The sequence below is a fragment of the Dasypus novemcinctus genome, chromosome 1, assembly GCF_030445035.2.
Source record: "Dasypus novemcinctus isolate mDasNov1 chromosome 1, mDasNov1.1.hap2, whole genome shotgun sequence".
Lineage (NCBI taxonomy): Eukaryota > Metazoa > Chordata > Mammalia > Cingulata > Dasypodidae > Dasypus > Dasypus novemcinctus.
Genome location: NC_080673.1, coordinates 20,903,898 through 20,927,843, shown reverse-complemented (window position 1 = coordinate 20,927,843; position 23,946 = coordinate 20,903,898). Strand labels below are relative to the sequence as shown.

General features: G+C 43.0%; 1 protein-coding gene across 1 annotated transcript in view; it reads right to left on the bottom strand.

The window, feature by feature from the left end:
- The window catches only part of SH3RF1 (SH3 domain containing ring finger 1), a 177,420-nt gene that overhangs the window by 23,216 nt on the left and 130,258 nt on the right, over nt 1-23,946 (bottom strand). The window contains exons 6-10 of the mRNA XM_004475390.5: nt 19,630-19,740; nt 9,216-9,370; nt 7,893-8,063; nt 3,964-4,223; nt 1,991-2,352 (exon numbers count right to left, since the gene is read on the bottom strand). Of these exons, the coding sequence (XP_004475447.1) occupies nt 1,991-2,352; nt 3,964-4,223; nt 7,893-8,063; nt 9,216-9,370; nt 19,630-19,740 (1,059 nt within the window). The remainder of the gene's footprint in view (nt 1-1,990; nt 2,353-3,963; nt 4,224-7,892; nt 8,064-9,215; nt 9,371-19,629; nt 19,741-23,946) is intronic.

The window sequence follows — 23,946 nt, the reverse complement described above, 5'->3', positions numbered from 1 at the left end:
AGCCAGTGGCCCCTGGTCAGGGGCAGGCACACGAGGATCCGAAGGTCCTATATTAGTTTTCTATTGCTGCCCTATCAAATCACCAAAACACACCAAGTCCTGAAATCAAGGTGCTGGCGGGGCTGCATTCCTTAGGGGGGGTCTCTGGATTCTATGGGCAGCCTGCACTCCTCGGCTACAGCCCTTTCCTCACAGCACTCTCATCTGTTTCTGACATCACAGCTCCTTCTCTGATTCTTATCCCCCTGCCTTCCTTGGAGGAGGACACTTGTGATTTGTTTTTGGGCCCACCTGTATAATCCAAAATAATCTCCACATCTCCAAATCCTTAACTTCATCACACTTGAAAAATTCCCTCTTGCTACGTAAGAAAACATATTCACGGGTTCCAGGGATTAGGGGGTGGGCCTCTTTTGGGGGAGGGGGCATTGCTCTCTCTATCGCAGATCCCGTGCAGACCTCAGGGATTCAATGACTTCCCCTGGGAGGGCAGGGGTGGAACAGCCCTGATCTCCTCAGGAACAAGGTCCCTGAGACACATAATCTGAACTCTAAAAATAATTTAAAAAAATAGTAGCCAAGTTAAAAGTGTCATCTTGGGTATAAGCTTAACATAGTTAATTATAAACACTGAACAGATACCAATCTTTTTCAAAAACTCTCATGTAAACCTGGCACTTAAATATTAACTTTTTACTAGGCCATAAAGTTTATTTCCTTATAAATCCCTGTTCAGAAGCTTACCTAACTATTTAAGTAGAGCCAATATAGTACCACTGAACCAGGTGCTAAGAGTCTACTTTTACCCTGGCACTTCCCAGAACTGGGCTATAACTTTAGGGGAAAGGCATGAAACCCTGAGGAAAAAGTTGTGATTATAATACAATTATCCAGACCTTGTTATCTTATCTTCCCTGTCCACATTTAATTACTATCCATTTCCTTTCCTGGGAAGCGGACTTGATCCAACCGATAGGACATCCGCCTACCACATGGGAGGTCCGCGGTTCAAACCCTGGGCCTCCTTGACCCATGTGGAGCTGGCCCATGTGCAGTGCTGATGCGCGCAAGGAGTGCCCTGCCACGCAGGGGTGTCCCCCGCGTGGGGGAGCCCCACGCACAAGGAGTGCGCCCTGTAAGGAGAGCCGCCCAGCACGAAAGAAAGTGCAGCCTGCCCAGGAATGGTGTCGCACACACAGAGAGCTGACACAGCAAGATGACGCAACAAAAAGAAACACAGATTCCTGGTGCCGCTGCTAGGGATAGAAGCAGTCACAGAAGAACACACAGCGAATGGACACAGAGAGCAGACAACTGGGGTGGGGGTGGGGGGGCAGGAAGAAGAGGAGAGAAATAAATCTTAAAAAAAAAAAAAAAAATTTCCTTTCCTTCCTACACCTGCCCCCAAACCCAGCACAGGTTAGACTTTCACCTTAACTTTCCAGTTAGATTTTCTTTGAAACTCAGACCCAAATTTTAGAGATTAAAAAAATACATATCTCTGGATTTAGAAAATAATTTTTCCCTCTATTTCAAGTCAAGAAAACTATCTCCAGTCAACTACTTCTCAAGAATCCATGGTAATTATGGTCAAATAGACTGAAGATAATATAAATCCATAAATACACTTAGGTTCAACAGTTTCAATCCCTTCATATATTATTATTATTATTAATATTTTATATAACTGCTAACAAAGAACCAAAACTGACTGAACAGGAAGAATTAAAGACAGCAACAGGATGGAAAAATAAGAAACTAAAGGGAAAGGAAATCCCCCCACCAGCTTATGAGTTGCAGGAGGTGAGGTGATGAGTTCCCCAAGACCGAGCAAAAGGCCTGGCAGGGGGGACTCCTTCCCACCGCGTTCCCAGCCCCTGGCGCAGCGACTCGCACACGGTGGGCCCTGGAAGGACTGCTGAAGGGCGAGTCATCACGTGCACGACGACTTACGAAACACGCATTGAGAGAAGCAGGAAGCTGGCCTTACCTTACCATCCTTATCTGGTCTGTTTGCTGAACTGTTCCCACAAGCCGATGAAGCACAGTCAGGAGAGGTGGGAAGCCCAGGGAGAGTGGTCCCTGGCCTGGTGCCGGGCTCGGTCTCCAGAGAGGCAGGGCTGGTGCTTGGGGAGGACAGCGAAGCAGCTGCAGCGCAGGCCAGGGGAGGATTGGCTCGACCGATGCTGAGGGCAGCGGCGTGGGTGGCCGAGCCTGCTGCGGGAGGCGGGGGGTGCTGGGAGGCCAAGGAGAGATGGGGCAGGCTCACAGACACGGGGCCGAGACAGGCGGCGTTCTGCACCTGGATGGGCATCACTGCCGCCGTCGGACGCTCCTGGTTGTGTGCTGCCACTAGCGGGAGGGAGAGAAAGAAAACTCTAATTTTCTAATAAATACGACTCATCAAAACATGAGTCATTTCACTGCAGCAGACCATGATAAATGGCTGTGACTGCACTTATTACAAGAAAGAATAGATGTATGCTATTTTAGAAGCACTTTAATCTCAGTTGGGTCCCTAGACATTATTTTCCTTCGAGATCAGAGTCTGAGTGCCTGGAAGCTTTTAGGGAGGGAGAAGGACTTTCCATGGCATTAGAGGCACTGAGCCAGTTTCTGCTGGTACCCTACAGTGCCAAACCAGATGGGCCTCTAGTCCTCTTTAAAATTATTCTCCCTTTTCTTATTAACCATTTTCCTTCTTTTTTTCCTGCTACCATTTGTAAGCCTTTACTTCACCTCGGTAGGTTTTCTATACTGCAGAAATAAGAAAGTTATTTAAGATCCCATCGAGGAAGTGGATGTGGCTCATGCTGTTGAGCTCCCATCTACCACACGGGAGGTCCCGGGTTTGGTTTCTGGTGCCTCCTAAAGAATACGAGCAACACAGTGAGCTTAAGTGACGGGCTGGTGCAGCGAGCTTATGCAACCAGAGACACAGGAGGAAAACATAATGAGAGACACAACAAAGCAGGGAGCAGAGGTAGCTCAAGTGATTAGGCACCTCCCTCCCACATGGGATGTCCCAGGTTTGGTTCCCAGTGCCTCCTAAAAAAGGAAGATGGGCACACAACAAATAGACACAGCATATGCAAAACAATGAGGGGGAGGGGAGAGAGAAATAAAATAAATCTTTAAAAAAAACAGAAAAAGAAAAAACATCCCATTGGCTCTAAACCAATCTTGTGACTTAAGTTTATCAAAAATAATCAGGGGGAAGCGGACTTGGCCCAGTGGATAGGGCTTCCGTCTACAATGTGGGAGGTCCGTGGTTCAAACCCCGGGCCTCCTTGACCCGTGTGGAGCTGGCCCATGTGCACTGCTGACGTGCACAAGGAGTGCCCTGCCACGCAGCGGTGTCCCCGTGAAGGGGAGCCCCACGTGCAAGGAGTGCGCCCTGTGGGGAGAGCCACCCAGCGCGAAAGAAAGTGTGGCTTGCCCAGGAATGGCGCTGCACACACGGAGAGCTGACACAACAAGATGACACAACAACAAAGAGACACAGATTCCTGTGCCGCTGACAACAACTGAAGTGGACAAAAAGAAGACGCAGCAAATAGACACAGAACAGACAACTGGTGCGGGGGAGGGGGGAAGGGGAGAGAAAAAAAAAAATCAGAACCCTGGTTAGCACAGTGTCACACAGTGGTCATGAAAAGAGTAGCAGTTAGATTTGAGACCATACGCTGATCCCAGAGGTCTTATCCTCAAGCACGCTGACATTCTTAGAATGAGCCCAATTTCTCTCAGCCTTTCCATCTGTAGATCAGGCTTGAGTTAATGTGCAGGGCAGGCTTGGTCCAGGTGGACACGTGTGAAGTGCCGACGACTAGACCACATCTGCTTCTATTTCCCACCGTCAGTCATTACTTCCAGGTTCCAACCTGCTTCTCTCAGCACATGTCAGATCCGGTACGAGGCAGGCAAGCCCTCCCCAGATAGCCCAGGATGGTTTCCCCTCACCTGTCCGCACGGCACTGCGGGCCTGGTTGACCGTCATCTGCCCTGTCATGTGCAGGAAGACCTTGGCCGGGGGACTTGTCTGGATGTGAGCGGCCGGCACCACCGCCGTGGGGACGACGCTGGGGCCCCCGGCCACGCCATTTCCCTGGAGCTTCTGGGCAGGCCCTGCTGCGGTGGAAGGACTGACTGTCGTCACCCCCCGACTGGTCTGACTCGCTGTCAACACAGGGGCTTTGGCTTGGGAAGCGCTGGTCATCGCCCTGCCAAGAGAGATGCAGATAGGAGGCCCAGCCCCTCAGCACAACGGGGGTGGAACCAGCGAAGACAAGAAAATGACTTAGAACTTTCAAGAGGCAACACTGCAAAAATGAATGGAATTACCTGTGCAATGCTTAAGAAGAGCCAATTCAAGGTAACAGCCCTGAGGCACAGAAGGGTCTTGAAACACATTCTGAGCCACCAAAATGCACAAGTCATACTAAAGCACACAGTTACTGAATTCAGCTTGCCCTACTCAGGCCAAGCAAGTCTACCGACTGTCAAGACCCTGGATCCTCCTGCTTCATCTACCAAGGAACTCGGGTTTGTTTCCTTAAAATAGCCACAGCTCCACCGTTTTGCTCATTTTCTGCCCTTCCCCCACGTGTTACCAGTCCCCCGTCACAGGAGTGCCCGTGTGCACACTTAAGAGTACACTCTCTTGGAACGTTCTTTCCAGTTTCTCTTGACCTATTTTTATGTTTCAAGATCTAGCATGAATCCCACCATGTCAAGGAGTCTCGCCTCAGGCTCGATCTTAAGACATTATGATTCTACCCTGTTTCATGTTGATTTCTTCCTTGTTTCTGATTCTAGACTCCACGTATTATTTATACTTTGACCCTTAATTACAAACTGTTATGTATTATTATTTCTCTTTCCTCCCCCCCCTGTTGTCTGCTCTCTGTGTCCATTTGCTGTGTGTGTTATTTTTTAAAACATTCCTTACAAAATACTGTGGCCTCTGTAAAAACATAAGTTCCTTGAAAGTAAGGCAAGTGTGAAAATGTTCTTTTCTATTTCTCCATTACTTGCAGTTATAGGAATATGCTCGGGGCGGCGGACTTGGCCCAGTGGTTAGGGCGTCCGTCTACCATATGGGAGGTCCACGGTTCAAACCCCGGGCCTCCTTGACCCGTGTGGAGCTGGCCCATGCGCAGTGCTGATGTTGCGCAAGGAGTGCCTTGCCATGCAGGGGTGTCCCCCGCATAGGGGAGTCCCACACGCAAGGAGTGCGCCCTGTAAGGAGAGCCGCCCAGCATGAAAGAAAATGCAGCCTGCCTAGGAATGACGCCACACACACGGAGAGCTGACACAACGATGACGCAACAAAAAAAGGAAAGATTTCTGTGCCGCTGGCAACAACAGAAGCGGACAAAGAAGACGACGCAGCAAAGAGACACAGAGAACAGACAACCGGGGTGGGGGGGGGGGAAGGGGAGAGAAATAAATTAAATAAAATAAATCTTAAAAAAAAAAAAAAGGAATATGCTCGGTGCTAAACAAATATTGCCAGTTGAAATTAATTAAATTAGGTTTAGTGTATTTTTGTGTAATGTGTTGTTTGATATTCAAATTCCTTTAAACTATGTTCTGTATATAGTAACTTTCTACTAAGTGGAATACATCATTAGTTTGAACATCCTTATTCTTTACCATGGTAAATGGTAATTTACTGTAAATACGCATTTCTCCAGAGTTAAACAAGTAGTGAAATTTATAATAATTTGTTTTTGACTATTTTCCTTCCTTAAATTCCTTTTTAAAAAGTTTGGCTTGTTTTATTTCTCCTAGTTGGTTCCTCCCCCCCCCCCCGCCCCCCCAAGGAAAGTGTATCTGCACATTTTTGGACAGGCTGTCCTGAACACAGAACTTCGTATATACAGAAAAGAAGATTTATACTGAGTGAAAATCTGCAAGTCAAATTAAAGCTAACATTCTGTCACCATCTGCAACAATAGTGATTTTCATTTGATTAGGCTGCTGGCCAACCATAAATCAAGGCCAACAGCTGACAAACATGTCAGTTCATTAAGCCATTTGTTTAAAATCAAGGGGTCTAGGAATGATTTATCACAGTTAAACCTGAACCATCAATTGAGAGTCCAGTGGTCAAAAAACCTGGAGCTTCCCCAAAGTTGATGCCATTATAGGTTATTTCACTCAGTTTCCAATGCTACTTTCCTCAGTGACCAGAAAGTGGACCATCTTTAAATGAAATAAAGAAACTTTTGTATATCTAAAACTCTTACCTCCTTTCATCCTATCATCAGGTTTCTCGACCTCGGCACTCGTGGCATTTTGGGCCAGCAACGCCTTTCCTGTGGGTCTCTGTCCTGCACATTGTAGGGTGTAGAGCAGTATCCCTCACCTCTGTCCACTAGATACCAGGAGCCATCCACCTCAGTTATGACCATCAACAAGGTTTCCAGGCACTGCCAAAGGCCCATCGGGAGCAAAATCCTCCTCGGTTGAGAAAGAGCTATACCATATTTAATGAACTTTATTTCTGACAGTATTCTATAAATTAAATTGCCAGAATTCAGAGGTAATCACCAAGCTATATGGAATAAATACAGAGCCAGGCCATGGGGGTTTCGTGAACATTTTGTCAATAAGGCAAGTTATTTCCTTTTTCTGTGCAACTCCATCAATGAGTTGTTTCAGAACTAAGAGTTAATATGAGCAATTTATTTAAAAACTTGCCTGCCTGGTATATAGCAAGCACTATATAAACATAAACTTAATAATACAGCTTTTATTTATTTATATGAAAAACCATGCTTTTTATTTTCTGGCAGAAAGTACTGTAGTTGAGTCTTCCCACATAAAGTACAGCAAATAACTTATAACCAGGGTAGCAGATGTGGCTCAACTAATAGAGTGTCCGCCTACCATATGGAGGGTCTAGGGTTCAAACCCCGGTCCTCCTTGACCCGTGTGGAGCTGGCCCATGCGCAGTGCTGATGGGCGCAAGGAGTGCCCTGCCACGCAGGGGTGTCCCCACGTAGGGGAGCCCCACGTGCAAGGAGTGAGCCCCACAAGGAGAGTCACTCCACGTGAACAAAGTGCAGCCCACCCAGGAATGATGCTGCACACACGGAGAACTGACACAGCAAGATGACGCAACAAAAAAGAGATGTAGTTTCCCAGTGCCACCTCATAATGCAAGTGGATGTAGAAGAACACACATCGAATGGACACAGAGCAGACAATGGGGGGGCGGAGAGGAGAGAAATAAATAAAAATAAAATCTTTGAGAGGAAAAAAAACCACAACAACTTATAACCTGGTACATTTCTTGGTAAAATCTGACAAACTCACATGTATCCATGTTAAAAAGTAAGCTAAGAATTTTAACGTTAAAAAGGACATAAGCAGGGAAACAGACTTGGCTCAACAGATAGAGCATCCGCCTACCACATGGGAGGTCTGCGGTTCAAACCCAAGACCTCCTTGACCTGTGTGGAGCTGGCCCACGCGCAGTACTGATGCGCACAAGGAGTGCACCCTGTAAGGAGAGCTGCCCAGCGCGAAAGAAAGTCCAGCTGGCCCAGGGGTGGCACCATACACATGGAGAGCTGACACAACAAGATGATGCAACAAAAAGAAACACAGATTCCCGGGAGGCTGGCAAGAACAGAAGCAGACACAGAAGAACACACAGTGAATGGACACAGAGAGCAGATAACTAGGGGGTGGGAATAAATAAATAAATCTTTAAAAAAACAAAAAAAAGGACTTAAGCAGATAGCGATATGGGTTTAAAAACCTGAGACATGTAACAGAGGCGATTATAATGTGAGAAGGAATCTGAACTGGCTAAAAACATAGAAAAGAACAAAGCTTCTCTGTTTAATACTTAGTAAACCATTTATTCAAACTCATACCTTGTGACAGGTGCCACATAATTGCCAGGGAAAACCCCTATCTTGCTGGTATGCATTGATGTCCCTTTGAACCAGCCATCCTGGCAACGTTCAAACACCAAAAACATCTCCCCCTTTCTTAGCTCCAGCTCATCCTCTTTCCGGGGAGTATAAGGATAGATAGCAACATACCTGGAATAGAAGAGAAATTTTTACATTAGGCTGAATGACAGGCAAACCCCCAACTGCTCAAAATTTTTCCTTGGAACAAGGTCTTCAATCTTTTGTGTGCAAATGTAAACTGACTGGTAATAGCACTGGTAATGCTCCACTGAAAGAGGCTTAGCTGCCTCCATTGAAAAGGCGGACTGCCTTCCCGATTAAGGGCTGGGGAACCTGGTCGTCCCAGTGTGAAAGGGACTGTCTCACCAAATGGCATTTGAGGGGTGTGAAAGAATTAATGCGGCCCCCAGGAGTGCCTAACTTGCTGCTGGGGATTAAATACCCACTGGCAAAACTGAGCTCTTCAAATGGCCCTTGTTAGATCTGGGAAGCAGCCCCAAATGAGGACATATGGTATAAAATCCCACTGGGAAGCATAACATGCCACCTTCCACGCACAAGCCAAACTCGGAGGCTTGGGCTGCACCTGCTCCTTGTGCGCTTGGCCAGGAAAGACACAGAATTTTAAGAAGTCAAGGGAAAGATGGCCCACAAGATAGAGAGTATGAAAGAACCCCTCGACGCAAGGGGACACGGCAACCAGGCAGGCAAGTCTAACCTATAGTTTTTACCGGTGCTCCACACTGTCAGGGTATCAACTCACGCAATGCAGGATCCACACGAAAACCTAGCTATATTCTGCCATCAGTAAACTGAAAAAGACAAGTTGATTTTTCTGGATCCTTTTTGCTAGGGACTTACAGCTTTTCCCATGCATACTCCACCTCGTTTTGATTTGGGTAGACTACTTTCCTGTTCCTTAGTGTCCTAATGCAAGCAATGCAAACGAAGACAAAAAGCTCAAACATAGTAGTACAAAAAGGAAGTTCAACACACACATAATGTTATGAAGAGGCACACAGCTACGTTTCCCCCAACCATGAAAGGCCTTCATTGACTCGGCAGGATGGCTGCCTAGCAAGCTCATGTACTAAACCCATTTTGCTTTTGCAGTTTCCTAATTACATTCACGACCGGGGGTGGAAGCTCGCAGACCACAAACCACTCGGTCGGCCCGACGCCTGCCGCGAGCTCCTTCTGGAAAGGTGTTCCTCTCCCTCTGCTGTTTGGGCTTGTGGTTCAGCGGACGCTCGAGCAGGGAGACACGGCGCCCTCACTTACACACTGGGGCGCGTCTGAGGCCGCGGATGTACAGTCTGGTCAGTGGTTCCTGCTGGGGGCCTCAGGCCCAGCCCAGAAGCAGCAGCGCCCGACGGTGTGGAGGCGACAACGGTGGCGGCCAGGAGAGGCGGTGGGGGCAGAGGAGGATTCATACTCTGGTATAGAAAAGGAATAAAGAAGGGGGGAAAAGGAACAAAACATTTATTTGCAACTTCTACGGAAGGGGGTGGCGAGGAACCAGAAATCCATGGGAAAAGACTTCAATGGGCTCGAAGAGCAGAACCAGCAGGCTGCCCTAGATGAAAGCCCCCCAGCCCCACCCCATTCATCTCTTGTTCTCCTTTTTAAGATCTTAAAGTCACAGCCACCTTTTTGGCAAAGAGGTAAGTAATCACTCTTAGGAGGAGGGAAGGGAAAAAATGAAACTGCGTTATTTTAAAGATTAATAGTACTCTTAACTACAGACTTGGACGAAAATCCAAATGCCTTTCAAACGGGTAACTGGAATGTCACACTGCCTGCGAGGGATTAATTTATGATTGTTTCTGTAACCTGAAACTTAAACACAACAAGAAACAATTTAGCTGCTCTCTATTTCAAATCACTCCCTCAGAAGAGAATTTCCTTTGATGCCTGGTCTCCAAAACGCCCAAACAACAGCAAGCCACAGTCACTGGGCTATTGTTGCTACTTTTGCTTATTCTTTTCTTAACTTTGCCAGCTTTTGAAATGTAGTACTATCAAGGCTGGTAATCTTTAACAAGTACACCAGTGAAAAGCTGCTGATTCCTTGACCGGCACAGCTTAATAGGGTTCTGCCTACAGGATTCCATGCCTTTTGAAAATCAATAGAGCAATTGTTACCTTCTGAACTGTAAACCCCAGATAATTCTTTAGGGTCTGTATACAGACACTGCTGGGAAAACTGCACACGGAGATGGCCTGAACGCTCACCCCCCCAAATCCTGGCACGATTATATGTGAAAACCAAATCAAAGGAGAAATAAGGAGACTAAAGAATGTACCTAGGAAAGCATAAATGATTTCTACACATCAACATATTAATTGTAAAAATCCAAAGATTCATAAACATACTTCATAACAATCCTTTATCTCTATATTTTGGAATAATAAGTTGAATTCCAGCAATATTTATTTTACTTCATCTCTGTTAATATACATAACTCCAAAAACATAACAGGCAAAAAGTTACATTTTCAGACATATGTTGCAGCCATTTCACACATTATATTTAATTTCTTGCTAAAGTGATTTTCAACAAGCATTTTTTCCCACAGAGCAGCTGAAGTTGTGGCAGAGCACGTAGTGCAGAAATAAATCAGGTGCAGAGCTGCTTACCAAGTGCGAACACAGTCAAGGCAGAGGTAGGTTCAAAAAGTCAGAACCTGCATGAAAAGCTACTCAATGCTACATACATAACACAGCAGCATTAAGATGTGTTAAAGCTCTGGGATTTGCATGTTCTGGGGGGGAGCTCAGAGCCTCCAAAACTTTTACCCAGGAGGTCAGGCATTCATGCCATTTGGTCTTCTCTCAGTGACAAAGTAGAGAGAAACAGAGATATTTTCCTGGTAAAATACTCAGTCAGCAAATGTGCCGTGGCCATTAACCGTATGGCTTGATGGGTGAGATAACAAGTCTAGACTGTAGAGAAAGAAGCAACATATAGGGAAACAGCAAAACGATCTCTTAACTGATTTTCATTTAAATCTTTTGAAAAGCCCAAATCTCAAAACAGCATGACTGTGGAATGGCAGAACCCAAATGGCTCATGCTCAAAAAGGAGCTGAGCCAAGAGCCCAACAACAACCGCTCCTAGAAATTACTTAAAATAGAATCGAAAAGCCCCATTTCACACTCAAAGTAAAATTCTATTTTCAGGAGAAAAGGAAATTAAAATTGTTCTATCTTAACTTTATTAAAACAGAGGCTGCTCTAAATTACCTCTGAGAAGAAAAAGAGAATGTCCTTTCTGCATGTAAAGAAAGGCCACTTCTTATGGTTAAAAACTGCAGTAAACAAATGTTTCTTGTTCATTGCTTTTGCAAGGAGTAACAGTTGATAGGCACTTGAGATGTGGCATGAGAGAGGATAACCTGAAAGATCTCAAAGGTTATATCTAAGAGAAAATAGCTACAATTTTCTTTTTTTGGTTGAAACATAGATCAGATAATAAAACTGGACAGAGCTTTTCCAAATGCTGGAATAAGGATCTTTCGGGAAATGTGCCTATGTGCATGTATGCACACGTGCATTTGCATGTCTATAAACACACAGGCATAGACCATGAAAGAACGTCTGCTTAAAATCAGATTCCTAGATGTTGCTTGGCCCTGTGGGACTGGTAAAATGATAGTGCTCTGGTGAGTCCAGGGTTTTTGTCAAAGGGTAGGAAGTACTGTGGGTTGTTTTATAAACCGCCTAAACTGAAATAATCTGGCCATGTGGAAGTTCAAAAGGTAACTCACAGTTATGTTGGGTTCTGAGCAGTTTGCTATCCTGCAAGACCTGAAATGTCTATAGAACAAACCACAGCCTCTTATTCTCCCAAAGCTGATAGGAGAGCCGCCTATCAATTCACAGCCTGGGAAAGCCCAGGCAACCAGTGGCAGGTGCACTCTTCCACAAGCAGCAGACAACATCTATGGACTGGACAGAACCGTATGTCACATTGTTAATGATATTTTGTTATTTAATATTATTTAGAATTAAGTACCTGATCAAAATGCCATTTTCACTAGACACTATATGCTAAATTAGCAGGGGCTTGAAAAGCATTTATCACTTAAAATTTTAGCTTTTGGGAAACGCAGCAGGTTTGCATTATATCAAAGTAAAGTAGTCAATAGCTAAGGCCCGGAACACAGAAATATTGACATAGAAAACTGGATGTTATTCTGATATTCATTAAAACTGTGCTTCCTATTTGTGCTTCTAAAGAGCCTGACCAGTACGTGGTAATGGTCTGAGGCAGAAATGACTATTTGGAAATAATAACACCTGGCTTAAAGTAAGGACTTAGGAATGGCCTGCTGTGGTAAATGATCATATTTTATCATGTCCAGGTTTTGTTCCTTCTGATCTTGAAATAAGAGGCAAGTTTGCATTTTAGAAAAGGCATGGGCTTTGGGGTCAGAAAGATGTTTATTCCAGTCCTAGCTCAGGCCTCAACTTCCCTCTGCTGTTTCAGCGAGCACCCAGGGGAGGCGCGTCTTCTCTCTGAGGGGGCTGGATTCAAGGACAACGAGAGGTCACATTATGTGGACATTATGGATGAAAAGGAAAGTACATGGGTATGAAACCCCTGCTCTCTAGCTCTCTCTCCTCTTCCTCTTCCCTTTCATGCAACCTGCCCAGATAGCAGTTACATCTGGATTTGGGTAAGGATCCAGAAAAAGATCCATTCGGCCTCAAATCTGGGTTAAGGGCTGCAGGCCAGATTATCAAGGTACCTGGCATGGGAGTTTTGGGCACCGGTTCAAAGGACAATAAAGGGTTTCTTTCCTTTCCAACTGTCCCTTATTTGTGTATCTCCCTCACAAACCTCATGGGGTAGGTTTTCAGCATTTCTGGGTCCCCTGGGCAAATAACATTTAATATCCCCCAATACTATCGTTTCTTTTTAAACATCTAATTTCCATTCACTCCAAGCTATCAACACTCCACACTGATATCCCTAAATGGTCTTTTTATATATAGGCAAACCTTGTTTCATTGCACTTTGTTTTATTATGCCTCCAAGATACAATTCTTACAAAATGAAGATTTGTGACAACGCTGAGAAGAGCAATTTTATCGGCATCCTTTTTCCAATGGCACGTGCTCACTTTGTGTGTCTGTGTTGCATTTTGGTAATTCTTACACCACTTCAAACTCTCTGATGATGATGATTATACCTGCTATGGTAATTTGTGAACAGTGATCTTTGATGGTACGATTGAATTGTTTGGGGACACCATGTACTGCACCCATAGGAGACAGGCAGACTTAATCTCTAAATGTTGTGTATGTTCTGACTGCTCCACTAACCATTCCCCCACCTCTCTCCCTCTCCTCAGTTCTCCCTATTTATGGGGACACAAAAATATTTAAATTAGGAAAATTAATAACCCTACAATGGCCTCCAGGTATTCAAGTCAAAGGAACAGTCCCACGTCTCTCTCTTTAAACCAAAATTTAGAAATGATTAAGCTTTGCGAGGAAGGCATGTCAAAAGCCAAGATGCACTGAATGATAGGCCTCTTGCGACAAACAGTCAGGTTGTAAATGCAAATGAAAAATTCTTGAAGGAGATTGAAAGTGCTACTCCAGTGAACACTTGAATGTTAAAAAGAGAAACAGACTTACTGCTGATTTGGAGAAAATTTAACTGGTGTGGATAGAAGACCAAACCAGCCATAGTATTTCCTTAAGCCAAAGCCTAATTCAGAGCAAGGCCCTAACTCTCTTCAATTCTATGAAGGCTGAGAAGCAAGGAAGCTGCAGAAGAAAGGTTTGAAGTTAGGAGAGGTTGGTTCATGAGGTTTAAGGAAAGAAGCCATCTCCATAACATAAAGTGGAAGATGAAGCAGCAGGTGCTGATGAAGCTGCAGTAAGATATACAGAAGTTCTAGCTAAGTTATTGATGAAGACGACTACACTAAACAACAGATTTTCACTGTATATGAAACAGCTTCCTATTGCAAGAAGATGCCATATAGGACTTTCACAGAGCAGAAAAGTCAATGCCTGGCTCCAAAGCTTCAAAGAAAAGGCTGTCTTGGTAGCAGCTAATGCATCTGATGACTTAAAGTTGAGGCCGATGCTCAATGACCATTCTGAAAATCATGGGGCCCTAAAGAATTATGCTAAATCTACACTGCCTGTGTTCTACAAGTGGAACAACAAAGCCTGGGTGACAGCATATCTGCTGACAACATGGATTCCTGAATATTTTATGTCCACTGTTGAGACCTACTGCTCAGAAAAAAAGATTCCTTTCAAAATATTACTTCTCAATGACAATGCACCTGGTCATAAAAACACTCTGATAAAGATGTACAATGGGATTAGTGCTATTTTCATGCCTGCTAACACAGCATCCATTCTGTAGCCCATGGATCAAGGAGTAAGTTTGACTTTCAAGTCTTATTACTGAAGAAATACCTTTCATAAGACTATAGGTGCCATAGATAATGATTCCTCTAATGAATCTGGGCAAAGACAACTGAAAACCTTCTAGGATTCATCATTCTAGATGCCAGGAAGAACATTAGTGATTCATGGGAGGAGGGCAAAATATCAACATTAACAGGAGTTTGGAAGTTGATTCCAACTCTCACAGATGATTTTCAGAGGTTCAAGACTTGAGTGGAGGAGACTACAGATGTGGTGGAAATAGCCAGAGAACTGGAATGCTAAGTGAAGCCTGAAGATGAGACTGAATTGCTGCTCTCTTGAACAGATGATGAGTTGCTTCTTATGGATGAGCAAAGAAAGTGGTTTCTTGAGATGGAATCTACTCCTGGTGAAGATACTATGAATACTGTTGAACTGACAACAAAAGATTTAAAATATTCCATAAACAAATCAGCAGTAGGGTTTGCGAGGACTGACACAAATTTTGAAAGAAGTTCTACTGTCAGTAAAATGCTATCAGACAGCATTGCATACTACAGAGTAATCTTTCATGAAAGGAAGAGTCAATCAATGCAGCAAACTTCACTGCTGTCTTATTTCAAGAACTTGCCGCAGTCACCCCAACCTTCAGCAACGACTACCTTGATCAGTCAACAGCCATCAACACCAAGGAAAGATCATTCACAAGGCAAAAAGATTATGACTCGCTGAAAGCTCAGATAAAAAGCATTTTTTAGCAATAAAGTATTTTAAAATTAAGGTATATAACTTGTTATTTTAGACAAAATGCTACTGCACACTTATAGACTACAGTATAGTGTAAATATAACTTACATATGCACTGGGAAACCAAAAAATTTGGGTGACTTGCTTTATTGTGATATACATTTCTTTATGGTAGTCTGAAACCAAACTCACAATGTTTGTACTGTACTCAGATACATGCACAGTGGATGATGAGGGAACAGTTCAAACTACTGTGTTATGATATCCTCTAGAATCAACAGCATTCCCAGTTTCAGCAGCATTACTGTTTGTGTACAGCAGTATTTCTGCAGTTATTTGAGTCTTTTGCCTTATTTTTAATAATGATGAGTGGGAGGTGGAAAAATGGAAGTGCTGATCCAGTGATTAAAAAAACAATAAAATGCAGGCATCGGAATGAAATAAAATTATGCTTATTGGAATTAAGCCAATTATGGGTGCAGCTGTGAAGAGAAATTGAAAAAATTACATATACATATAATATGTTGAAAATAGATGGTTAGAAGATTATCTTTAAAGGGAAGATATAATTAAGGATTTGGTAATTTTTAAAAATCTCTCTTGGAATGAGTTTTTCCTTATTAATGGTAGATTTATTGTTCTAATTTGATTAGTAAAAAAATAGAGAGCTACCTAGTTAATTAACTTTCTGTAAATTACATAAAGTCTACATGCCACACTATACAATTCTGTAAGTTGGGGTTTATAATAAAAAATATTTTGTGTGAAGTTGTCATTCCCAGGGCCTTGGAGCATAAAAGAAGCTCAAAAACTAGAAGCTATTATTATTCATGGGACTGTGAAGTCAGAGGTAGTCTTAACTCATCTAGCTTTGCAGCCCAAAGATAACAAAACCTTGATAAATGTTTCTTGAATAAATAAATGAATGAGCAAACATTCTGTGTTTTTCTACCTCCCTCTTAGAACAATTTGAGATGGATCAAGTGGTCTAGGTTCCTGAGATGCTAGAGTCTTTCTGTTAGTGCTATGAAATTTTCTGCCATAATTCATTCCTCACCTTGATTTTCAAAACTTCCACCAATTCCAAGTGCTCTACTTCTACTTCTTAAACCACAAAGCTTGGCATTCCCATTACCACACCTCCAGAACCCTATACCCTGACCCTGTCTATGGCAATAAATTCTGCTTGATTTCCAAGATGGGCTCTATCTGACTAATTATATTGGCTACAATGAGGAACTGACATCATTTAACTTTATTTCTTTAAATATACACACACTGATTGTATATCTGTGTGTGTACTTTTTTTTTTTTTTTCCTTTTTTAAAAAATCCAAACAAATTAAGCTACAAGTTTTTGGAATGAAATTGGTTCAAAAGGTGGTTACAAGCGCTACTTGACTTGACTACCTTGTGACACCTTGCATCTAAACACCTCTCAGCTGGTATAGAAGATCAGGGATTATTAATTATCAATCTATGCAGAAGACACAAGGCTAAGATCTTCACACTCCTCCCCAAACAAAATTAGTCAAAAGAAAACACTACAATTAATAGTTTGATGTTGAATTAGATAGACGTAAAATCAGTTTTGCTCATAACGTTAGATGGTTAACAGTTTAAGTGTTATAATATCGATCTGCATAGAAGATTAAAAAGTCTCGATTCATGAAAAACATAATAGAAATAATTTTCATTTCCCAGTCTAGTGATGGCATTGATTACCTATAAATCCACATAATGAAAAGCAGGTCTTCCTACCTACAAAGCTGTATTTTATTGCTGTGACAATGCTTAAAGTCTTGGGAAACATTTCAAATTTTAAAAAGAATACTTGTGTGATTAATTTACAGTGAGATTTTCCCATGTAAAGCTAACATATTAAACACAAAACATTTTTGCCAGCCTACCAGAGATTTTGAAATATAGTTCTCTCCTAGAAAGACAGACAGGTCTGTTTATACGTTTTTCATTAAATGGAACTGGCACAGTAGACATACTTCTTAATAAACCTTTCTCTTGCTAAACATGTAGGTTTTCTTCTATAATCCTAGGATAAAATAATTGAATGTAAATTAATTTCTGTATATTTTTGCTCTCTTGAAACCTGTCCCATTGATCTGCCCTAAAGTGAGCCCACAGTTAGAAGCAATAGGACATTTACTATATTGAAAAATTTTCAGCCCACAGGGACAAACTCAGCCTAATGCCTTTCTACTAATAAACTTTTCTAAGATCAAAAAAGTCAGTCTTTTTTTTTCCTGAAGAAGGCACATTAGAATTTTTCTGTGTGAGGTAGTTATCTGGAAATGGAAATGCCAGTTGGCTGTGTATATGGATTGCAGTGGGAAGGGGAGGAAGGAAAGGAGAGAGCCTTCCCTGGAGATGAGAGGACAGGATGATACGTAACTTGGCTCTGCTCAAAACATCCAAGGTTACCAGAGTCTCATGGAAGGCACATTTCAATATAAGTTTATTGAATTTCATTTTCTCCCAGAGGAATCAAAGTACAACTTCTCCTCTTTCACCAAATAGTAGTCCTATCAAAAAAAATTTTAACCCCAACCAGAACATTTCCTTCCAGTTAAACGCAAGAGCATACTTAACTCTATAAAAAGCTATCAAAAATCTCACTAAATCAAGCTAGGTAATAATTTTGCATTTATTTTTATCCTACCTTATTTCAAAGTAAGTTTTCAATTATGTATGAAATATATCAAGACAAAATAAATATAAAAAAAGAAAAATGAAGCAAAAGGAAAATAAGGACAATAAAACTGGACGGAGTCAACATTTTGTGGGGTCCTTGCTGGAAGGGATAACAAATTTGGCTTTATAAGTGTTCTAACAGAGGCAAATATAAACTTTACAACATATATAAAATCCACAAACTAAAATCAGCCCAGATGTTTAGAAGCCCCACTCTTCCTGGTACAGAATGTCAAGAAAACCACAAGAAGGCATTCTTAGAGTAAACCAGCGGCACATGCCACAGGCCCACCTTGCCATATTCCTCAACAGAGGCCAATACTGAGATCAATAATATCATGCCTTTCTATGGTCTAGGCTTACTCTCCAAGTAGAAACACTACCAGTCTCACTTCATAGGTGGTGTAAAGAGGCCGAGTAAACTTTTCATTGTCATAAACCAAATAAGTGGTTGAGCTGGGCTTCAAACCCAGGTGTGCTTCCCCCCAGGCCTGTGTTCCTATCTTAGGGCCACACTGTTCCTCTGAGGGCATCACAACCAGGTAAGATTCTGTAAAACACCTCACAGGGGCTGGGTGGGGTGCTGCAATGTGGTCCAGGTACTAGGGCCTTCTGATTTAATGGTCATTTCTCTCCACATTCAGCTCAGTGTTGGAACAAAGAGTCTAAGCCAACGCCTTGGCTTGGATGAGAGATGTCTCCCACTTGCTTGTTCCTTGCAGTTTTATTGTCTATAATCACACTGTGTTGTGTTTCTATCATCTCGGGTTACATCAGCTTGTTTCTTCCCCTTTCATTTTCTCTCCATAGTGGTAATGTATTTATCTCCCTTGACTACTCTAATTGTCCCTATTAATTTCACCTCTTAGGATGTTTTAAAGCAGTTAGTACTGAGGCTATCGGTAGAATGCTATGTTTTCAGAAGGAAAATCAACAAAATTTGAGGGAGCCTTCCAAGGGTGCAGGTATCACTGGGCAGCCACAGCTACGGGTATACCAATAAAAGATAAGAAAAAAAAGAATGACTCAGGAATGTAGGCATTTGGTGTGGTGGGCTGAATTGTGTGCCCCAGTTTGGACATGTGCTTGGTCTTGTTCTGCACTCTGATGGGTGTGGACCCATTGTAAATAAACTCTCTTCAAGATGTTCCTTCAGTTAACAAGTGGCCCAAATGAATTAAATTGGGCTTTAATTCAGATTACTAGAATCCTTCATAAACAGAGTGAAATCAGAAAGTGAGAAGCCACAGGGAGAAGCAAGAAGCTGGAAGTCAATGGAACCTGGAAGAGAAAAAAAGAAGATGCCACCATGTTATGGAAAAGCCAAGGAACCCCCAAGGACTGCTGGCCAGCCAGAAGATACTGACCCTGGGAGCAAGCAAGCCTTCTAAGCTCTGGGCCTGGGAGCCAATAAATTCCTGCCATTTAAGCCAACCCACTGCACAGTATTTTCTTTTGCAGCTGAGAAATTAAGACAGGCCCCAGTTTCCTCATTATTTCTATAAAGGTGTCTCTGTAAGAAATGTATCCAGAAACTCAAAGAAATAAAGGTTAAGCCTTCAGGAAATCAGGCTGAACTTTAATGAAAATTAAAAGTGTTTTTTAGAGCTCTTCTAATAGCATTTTAACAGATGCTCACTGTTAAAATTCTGCAGCCTGCAGGCAAGAGACTTTGTAATTTTTTTGTAAGATTAACAGAGATAATAGATGAAAGTTAGAGATCCACCCCGTGTAGCAAGTGTCAACAATGAACTGCAGGAGTGAGGAGGTGGAATGTGCCGGGTCAGCAAGACTAAACACCTAAGAGAGAGGTAAAGATCGAAGGAACGGTATATACTCACTCCGAGGGCAGCTTGGTAGGGAACATCTGGTGGGAAAGTAAACGAGGGCCCCGTTGTCACTGGGCTGCTTGGGGGTGGGGTCACAATTAACCCGGTGGTACTTATATGAACCTGTCGAGATAAAAAGAAGTCATTAGAAAGACTATAATTAGTACAACATACAATACTGGGTAAACCTTGAAAGGCATGTCATGATTTTTTTTTTTTTATCCTGCAGCTTCTATTCTTTCAGTTCATTCAACCCAAACTTACTGATTATCTGATCTGTCTCAGGCATTTTACTACATGATAAATAAGTCACACGATAAATACTGATTAAACAATGGTCACTGCAATGTTTTACTGCAGAATTTGACTGCTGTTGGCTTTTGTAATTAAGACACTGCCTCATTTTGGATGCTACTATGAGCCGGTCTGACCTTTCAGATGTTAGCCTGGCAGTCAACTAGCCTGCTAACAATTTCCCTAAAGACCTATCACAGTGGGTTGTGGCTGTACACTGACCTGCCTATCAATATGTTAAACCTGTGTTAAATTCTTAAGGTATTCTGCAATTTTCAGGATCATTTTTCATGACTTCTACCTTTCAGTGGGGACACATAATTAAAATGCAGCTGCCCAGACACACATAAAGCAGGCAATTATTCATAGAACCTTTAAGGGAACAATGTCAAGCCAAAATTGCTGTTTTCAAAGGTATCTTACCCATGATACCTCCCAAGATTAATTTACTAGAAAGAAATTGAGTTATTCAGGCCATTTCATTGCCTGTGTTCAGTTACTCGATCAATTTCACTCAAACTGCACATCATGAACAACCACAGAATATAGCACTATTAGCCGATATTGCAAAAAGTGGGCATGAGTTCCTGCACAAATGTGATGTTTTTTCCCCCTGAACTTTCAAAGAAATGTGATTGGCTGGTACCGTTTTTCACAAGGAATCAATGATACACCAAAAATGCTAGTTTTTTCCTAAGAAAATCTTGATCCCCTTCATAGTTCATTCCCTCAGTTCCCACAAGAAAAAGATGATCAAGACAAAGAAAAACTCAAAGGTTAGTTCCCAGATGGCCTGGAGGAAGCTTGCAGTTTCCCACTGGGATAAAGCATTGCCAATGCGGGGCTAATCAGCATCACAGGATAAAATTCATTTCCACAAATATACCTGGTGTTATCAATGGAATCCACATCCTTTAAAAATATGTCTGTACTTGTTAGCCCATATATTGATTGAGCCTAAGGTTTGGACCTCGGAGGATGCCACTAAGTAGAGCTTCTCAGTCAACCTTCATTTTCTGTCTCTCCTGTGAACTGAAGTCTGTTTCCAATCAATTTCAGAAGGAAGCACACTGGTTTCCATTCTAGGGTGTAACACAAAGGCGCGAAGCTATTTTATCCAGTGGACTTATTTAAGTATACATGCCCAAGGACATCTGCAAGTTGGCACCACACAATAGGTGTAGCCTTTTTTAGAAGATGTATATTACTTATCAAGGAAGTTTTGGGGCAGAAAACAAAACAAAAAAACCCCACAGCTTCCTGGACCTAACCCTACAAATATCTGAGAAAGATCTCATGATTGGTCAATCTGTTTCTAACGGGGGAACTTGGAACAGTGGAAAGAGCTCCAAACTGGGAGTCAGGATACTTAACTGTTAGCCGGTTCCCGGTCTTGGATAAGTCACTTCTTGTCTCTGGACCCAGTGAGGAGTTGGACCAGAGGCTCTCTAAGGTCTCTGCTATCAAGAAAGCAGGAGTGAAACCCTGAACATGGGAGACCCTGAACATGGGGCCGGTCCTAGGACAGGAGTGGAGGACACAGAAATCACCAAACAACTAGAAGCAAGAGAAACAGAACCAGAGGAACACCAGCCCAGGGGGAGAATGTCCAGAACAAATGTCCTCAAAAAAAGGGACAATCTGAGTTTCTGCTGTGCCCACTCCTTTTCTCATGAAACTGCAAATTAGTTCTGTCTCCCCTACCTGAAAGGGCTGTGCAGAGAGGGGAGAGAGTTGGGGAGTACCAACGAGTAGGTCATCTCACTTCTCCTGAGGCCAATGGCCACACGAAAATGCCACAGAAACACTTAATAGTAATAATCCCCGCGCCAGCTGGCAGAGGCCAAAGGATACCACAGGTGTGATCAGAAGGGCAGACAAAACATCTTGGTTGCCTTTACCATCATGTGGTGGTGTTTTTTTTTAATGAATTTCCCCTTCCCTCTCCCCACCCCACTGTTTTTGCTGCTGGTGTCCATTCACTGTGTGATCTTCTGTGTCTATTTCTCTTTTTGTCTTCTTTTCTCATCTTTCTACTCCAGGATTCACTGGGATTCCATCCTGGGGACCTCTGATGTGGAGAGAGGTTCCCTGTCAGTTGTGCCACCTCAGTTCCTGGTCTCTGCTGTGCTTCACCTTGACTCTCCCCTTCGTCTCTCTTTTGTTGTGTCATCATCTTGCTGCATGACTCACTTGCACAGGCACCAGGCTTGCCACAAGGGCACTGGCTTCCTGCACGGGCTCCCACTTGGGCACTTTGCTCACCCTGCGAGCACTTGGCTCACCATGTGGGCACTGGCTCGCAGTGGAGGCATGCTTTCTCTTCTTTTTCACCAGGAGGGCCCAGGGATGGAACCCAGGTCCTCCCATATGGTAGGTGGAGGCCTTACCACTTGAGCCACACCCACTTCCCCATCTGCTTTTATAGATGATAAAAATGGATATCTTTGCACACCTGTTCTGGTGACCCACCTGGCCAGCACAGCACACAGATAATCTTCCAATTTATATATCTGCAAGTGCAGTTGTCACTTGGTAGTTACCAAATATAAGAGCAAGCAATCCCAGAACCCTCTCAGAAATATATAAAGTGCCAATGGCAAGTAGTGAAGCACTGAAATAAAGTGGAGAAGTCTCATCTTGGGGAGCTGGCTAACAAGTATCCCGTGATATTCTAGTCATATGCCACTTACTTGGAAGGTGAATCTAAATCATGGCTTTGCTGCTCTAAGACAAGTGGTAATGTTTTGGATGCCTTGTGAACTCGCAAATATATTTAATATATCCATATCCATTTAGTAGTATTACTGTGATTATTGATATGGTAAGACTTCTTCCTGTCACCCACTAAGGCCTCAAGAGAGTCTGCAAATCTCATGGGACTCAGGTTGTAGACGTAAGAGCACTAGTCTTGATAATATTTTCTTTCTCTTTTCCTTTTTTTTTTTTTTTTAATGCTCCATTTTGGAAGGGAAAACCTTGTTGTTTTCCACCTGGAAAGGAAAAACTGTTAATTCGTCAGGAGCTAATCAGGATTGCAGCCTTTGGAAGCAGATGAACCAGGGTTTGAGTCATGTACTGGGCAAGTGATTCATTCTTCGAATTTCAGACAATATTGCCTTTAAGTTATATTTAAAACTAACCTGGAGATGGAAGATAAGGAGGAAAGGGGACTTAAGGAAAGCCATGGGGGTTGCAGCAAAGCAGGGTCAAGGGAGTGTAGCACATAGGGAAATTTCAGAAGGGCTTGGGCAGAGACCTTCACAACTGGCTCAGAACGGAGGGGCTGCGGTAATGGACCCCCCAATAAGAACAGGAGAGGTGCATCAAGGGTGCGAGTCTGCCCCAAGCGCCACTCTTCCCCTCTTCCTTAACAGTGAAATCCCTGTTTTGGCTTGTCACGTGACCAGCTAGGATAAAGTGTATTTGCCATCTCCTTTGTGTCCAGATGCGGCAAGTGGTACAGTACTATGCAACGGTTAGTCAAAGTGTTGTGTGATCCTGCTGCCCAGAATTTGGAAGTGAAAGTGAGAGTTTTAATTCCCACAAAGAAACAAGGGGAAAAGGACCTGTTCATATGTTAGAGCCTTCCAGTCAACTGGAAGTGCCTGGGTCTCCAATGACTTTGTGGAGCCACCGTAACAGCCCCGAAATGCTTATAACTGGATTTCATTTGAGGGAGAGAAAAAATGAACGTGAACTCTGAGGTCCCTTACTTTGGATTTTCTAATAAAAGGACACAAACCTAATCCTAAGTAATACAAGGGAAGATGAAAGAAAGAAAATTGAGGGTAAAGGTAGAAGGAATAAGGAAAGTATGAACCCGGGCCAACTGCAAGGTCCACTAGCAATGGACCTCAGTAAAATCTCCTCATCAGTGCTGGGCTGGGCAGGGAAAAGGAGGGATCTATTTTTAAGTCTCATGAGCCACTTGTCCGTACATGCTGGCCTTCACGGTTGGAAGGGTGGCTGCCTGCCACAAATGCCACACACACTCAGCGCTTTACTGTGGACTGTGGGGTTCCCTCCAGTGAA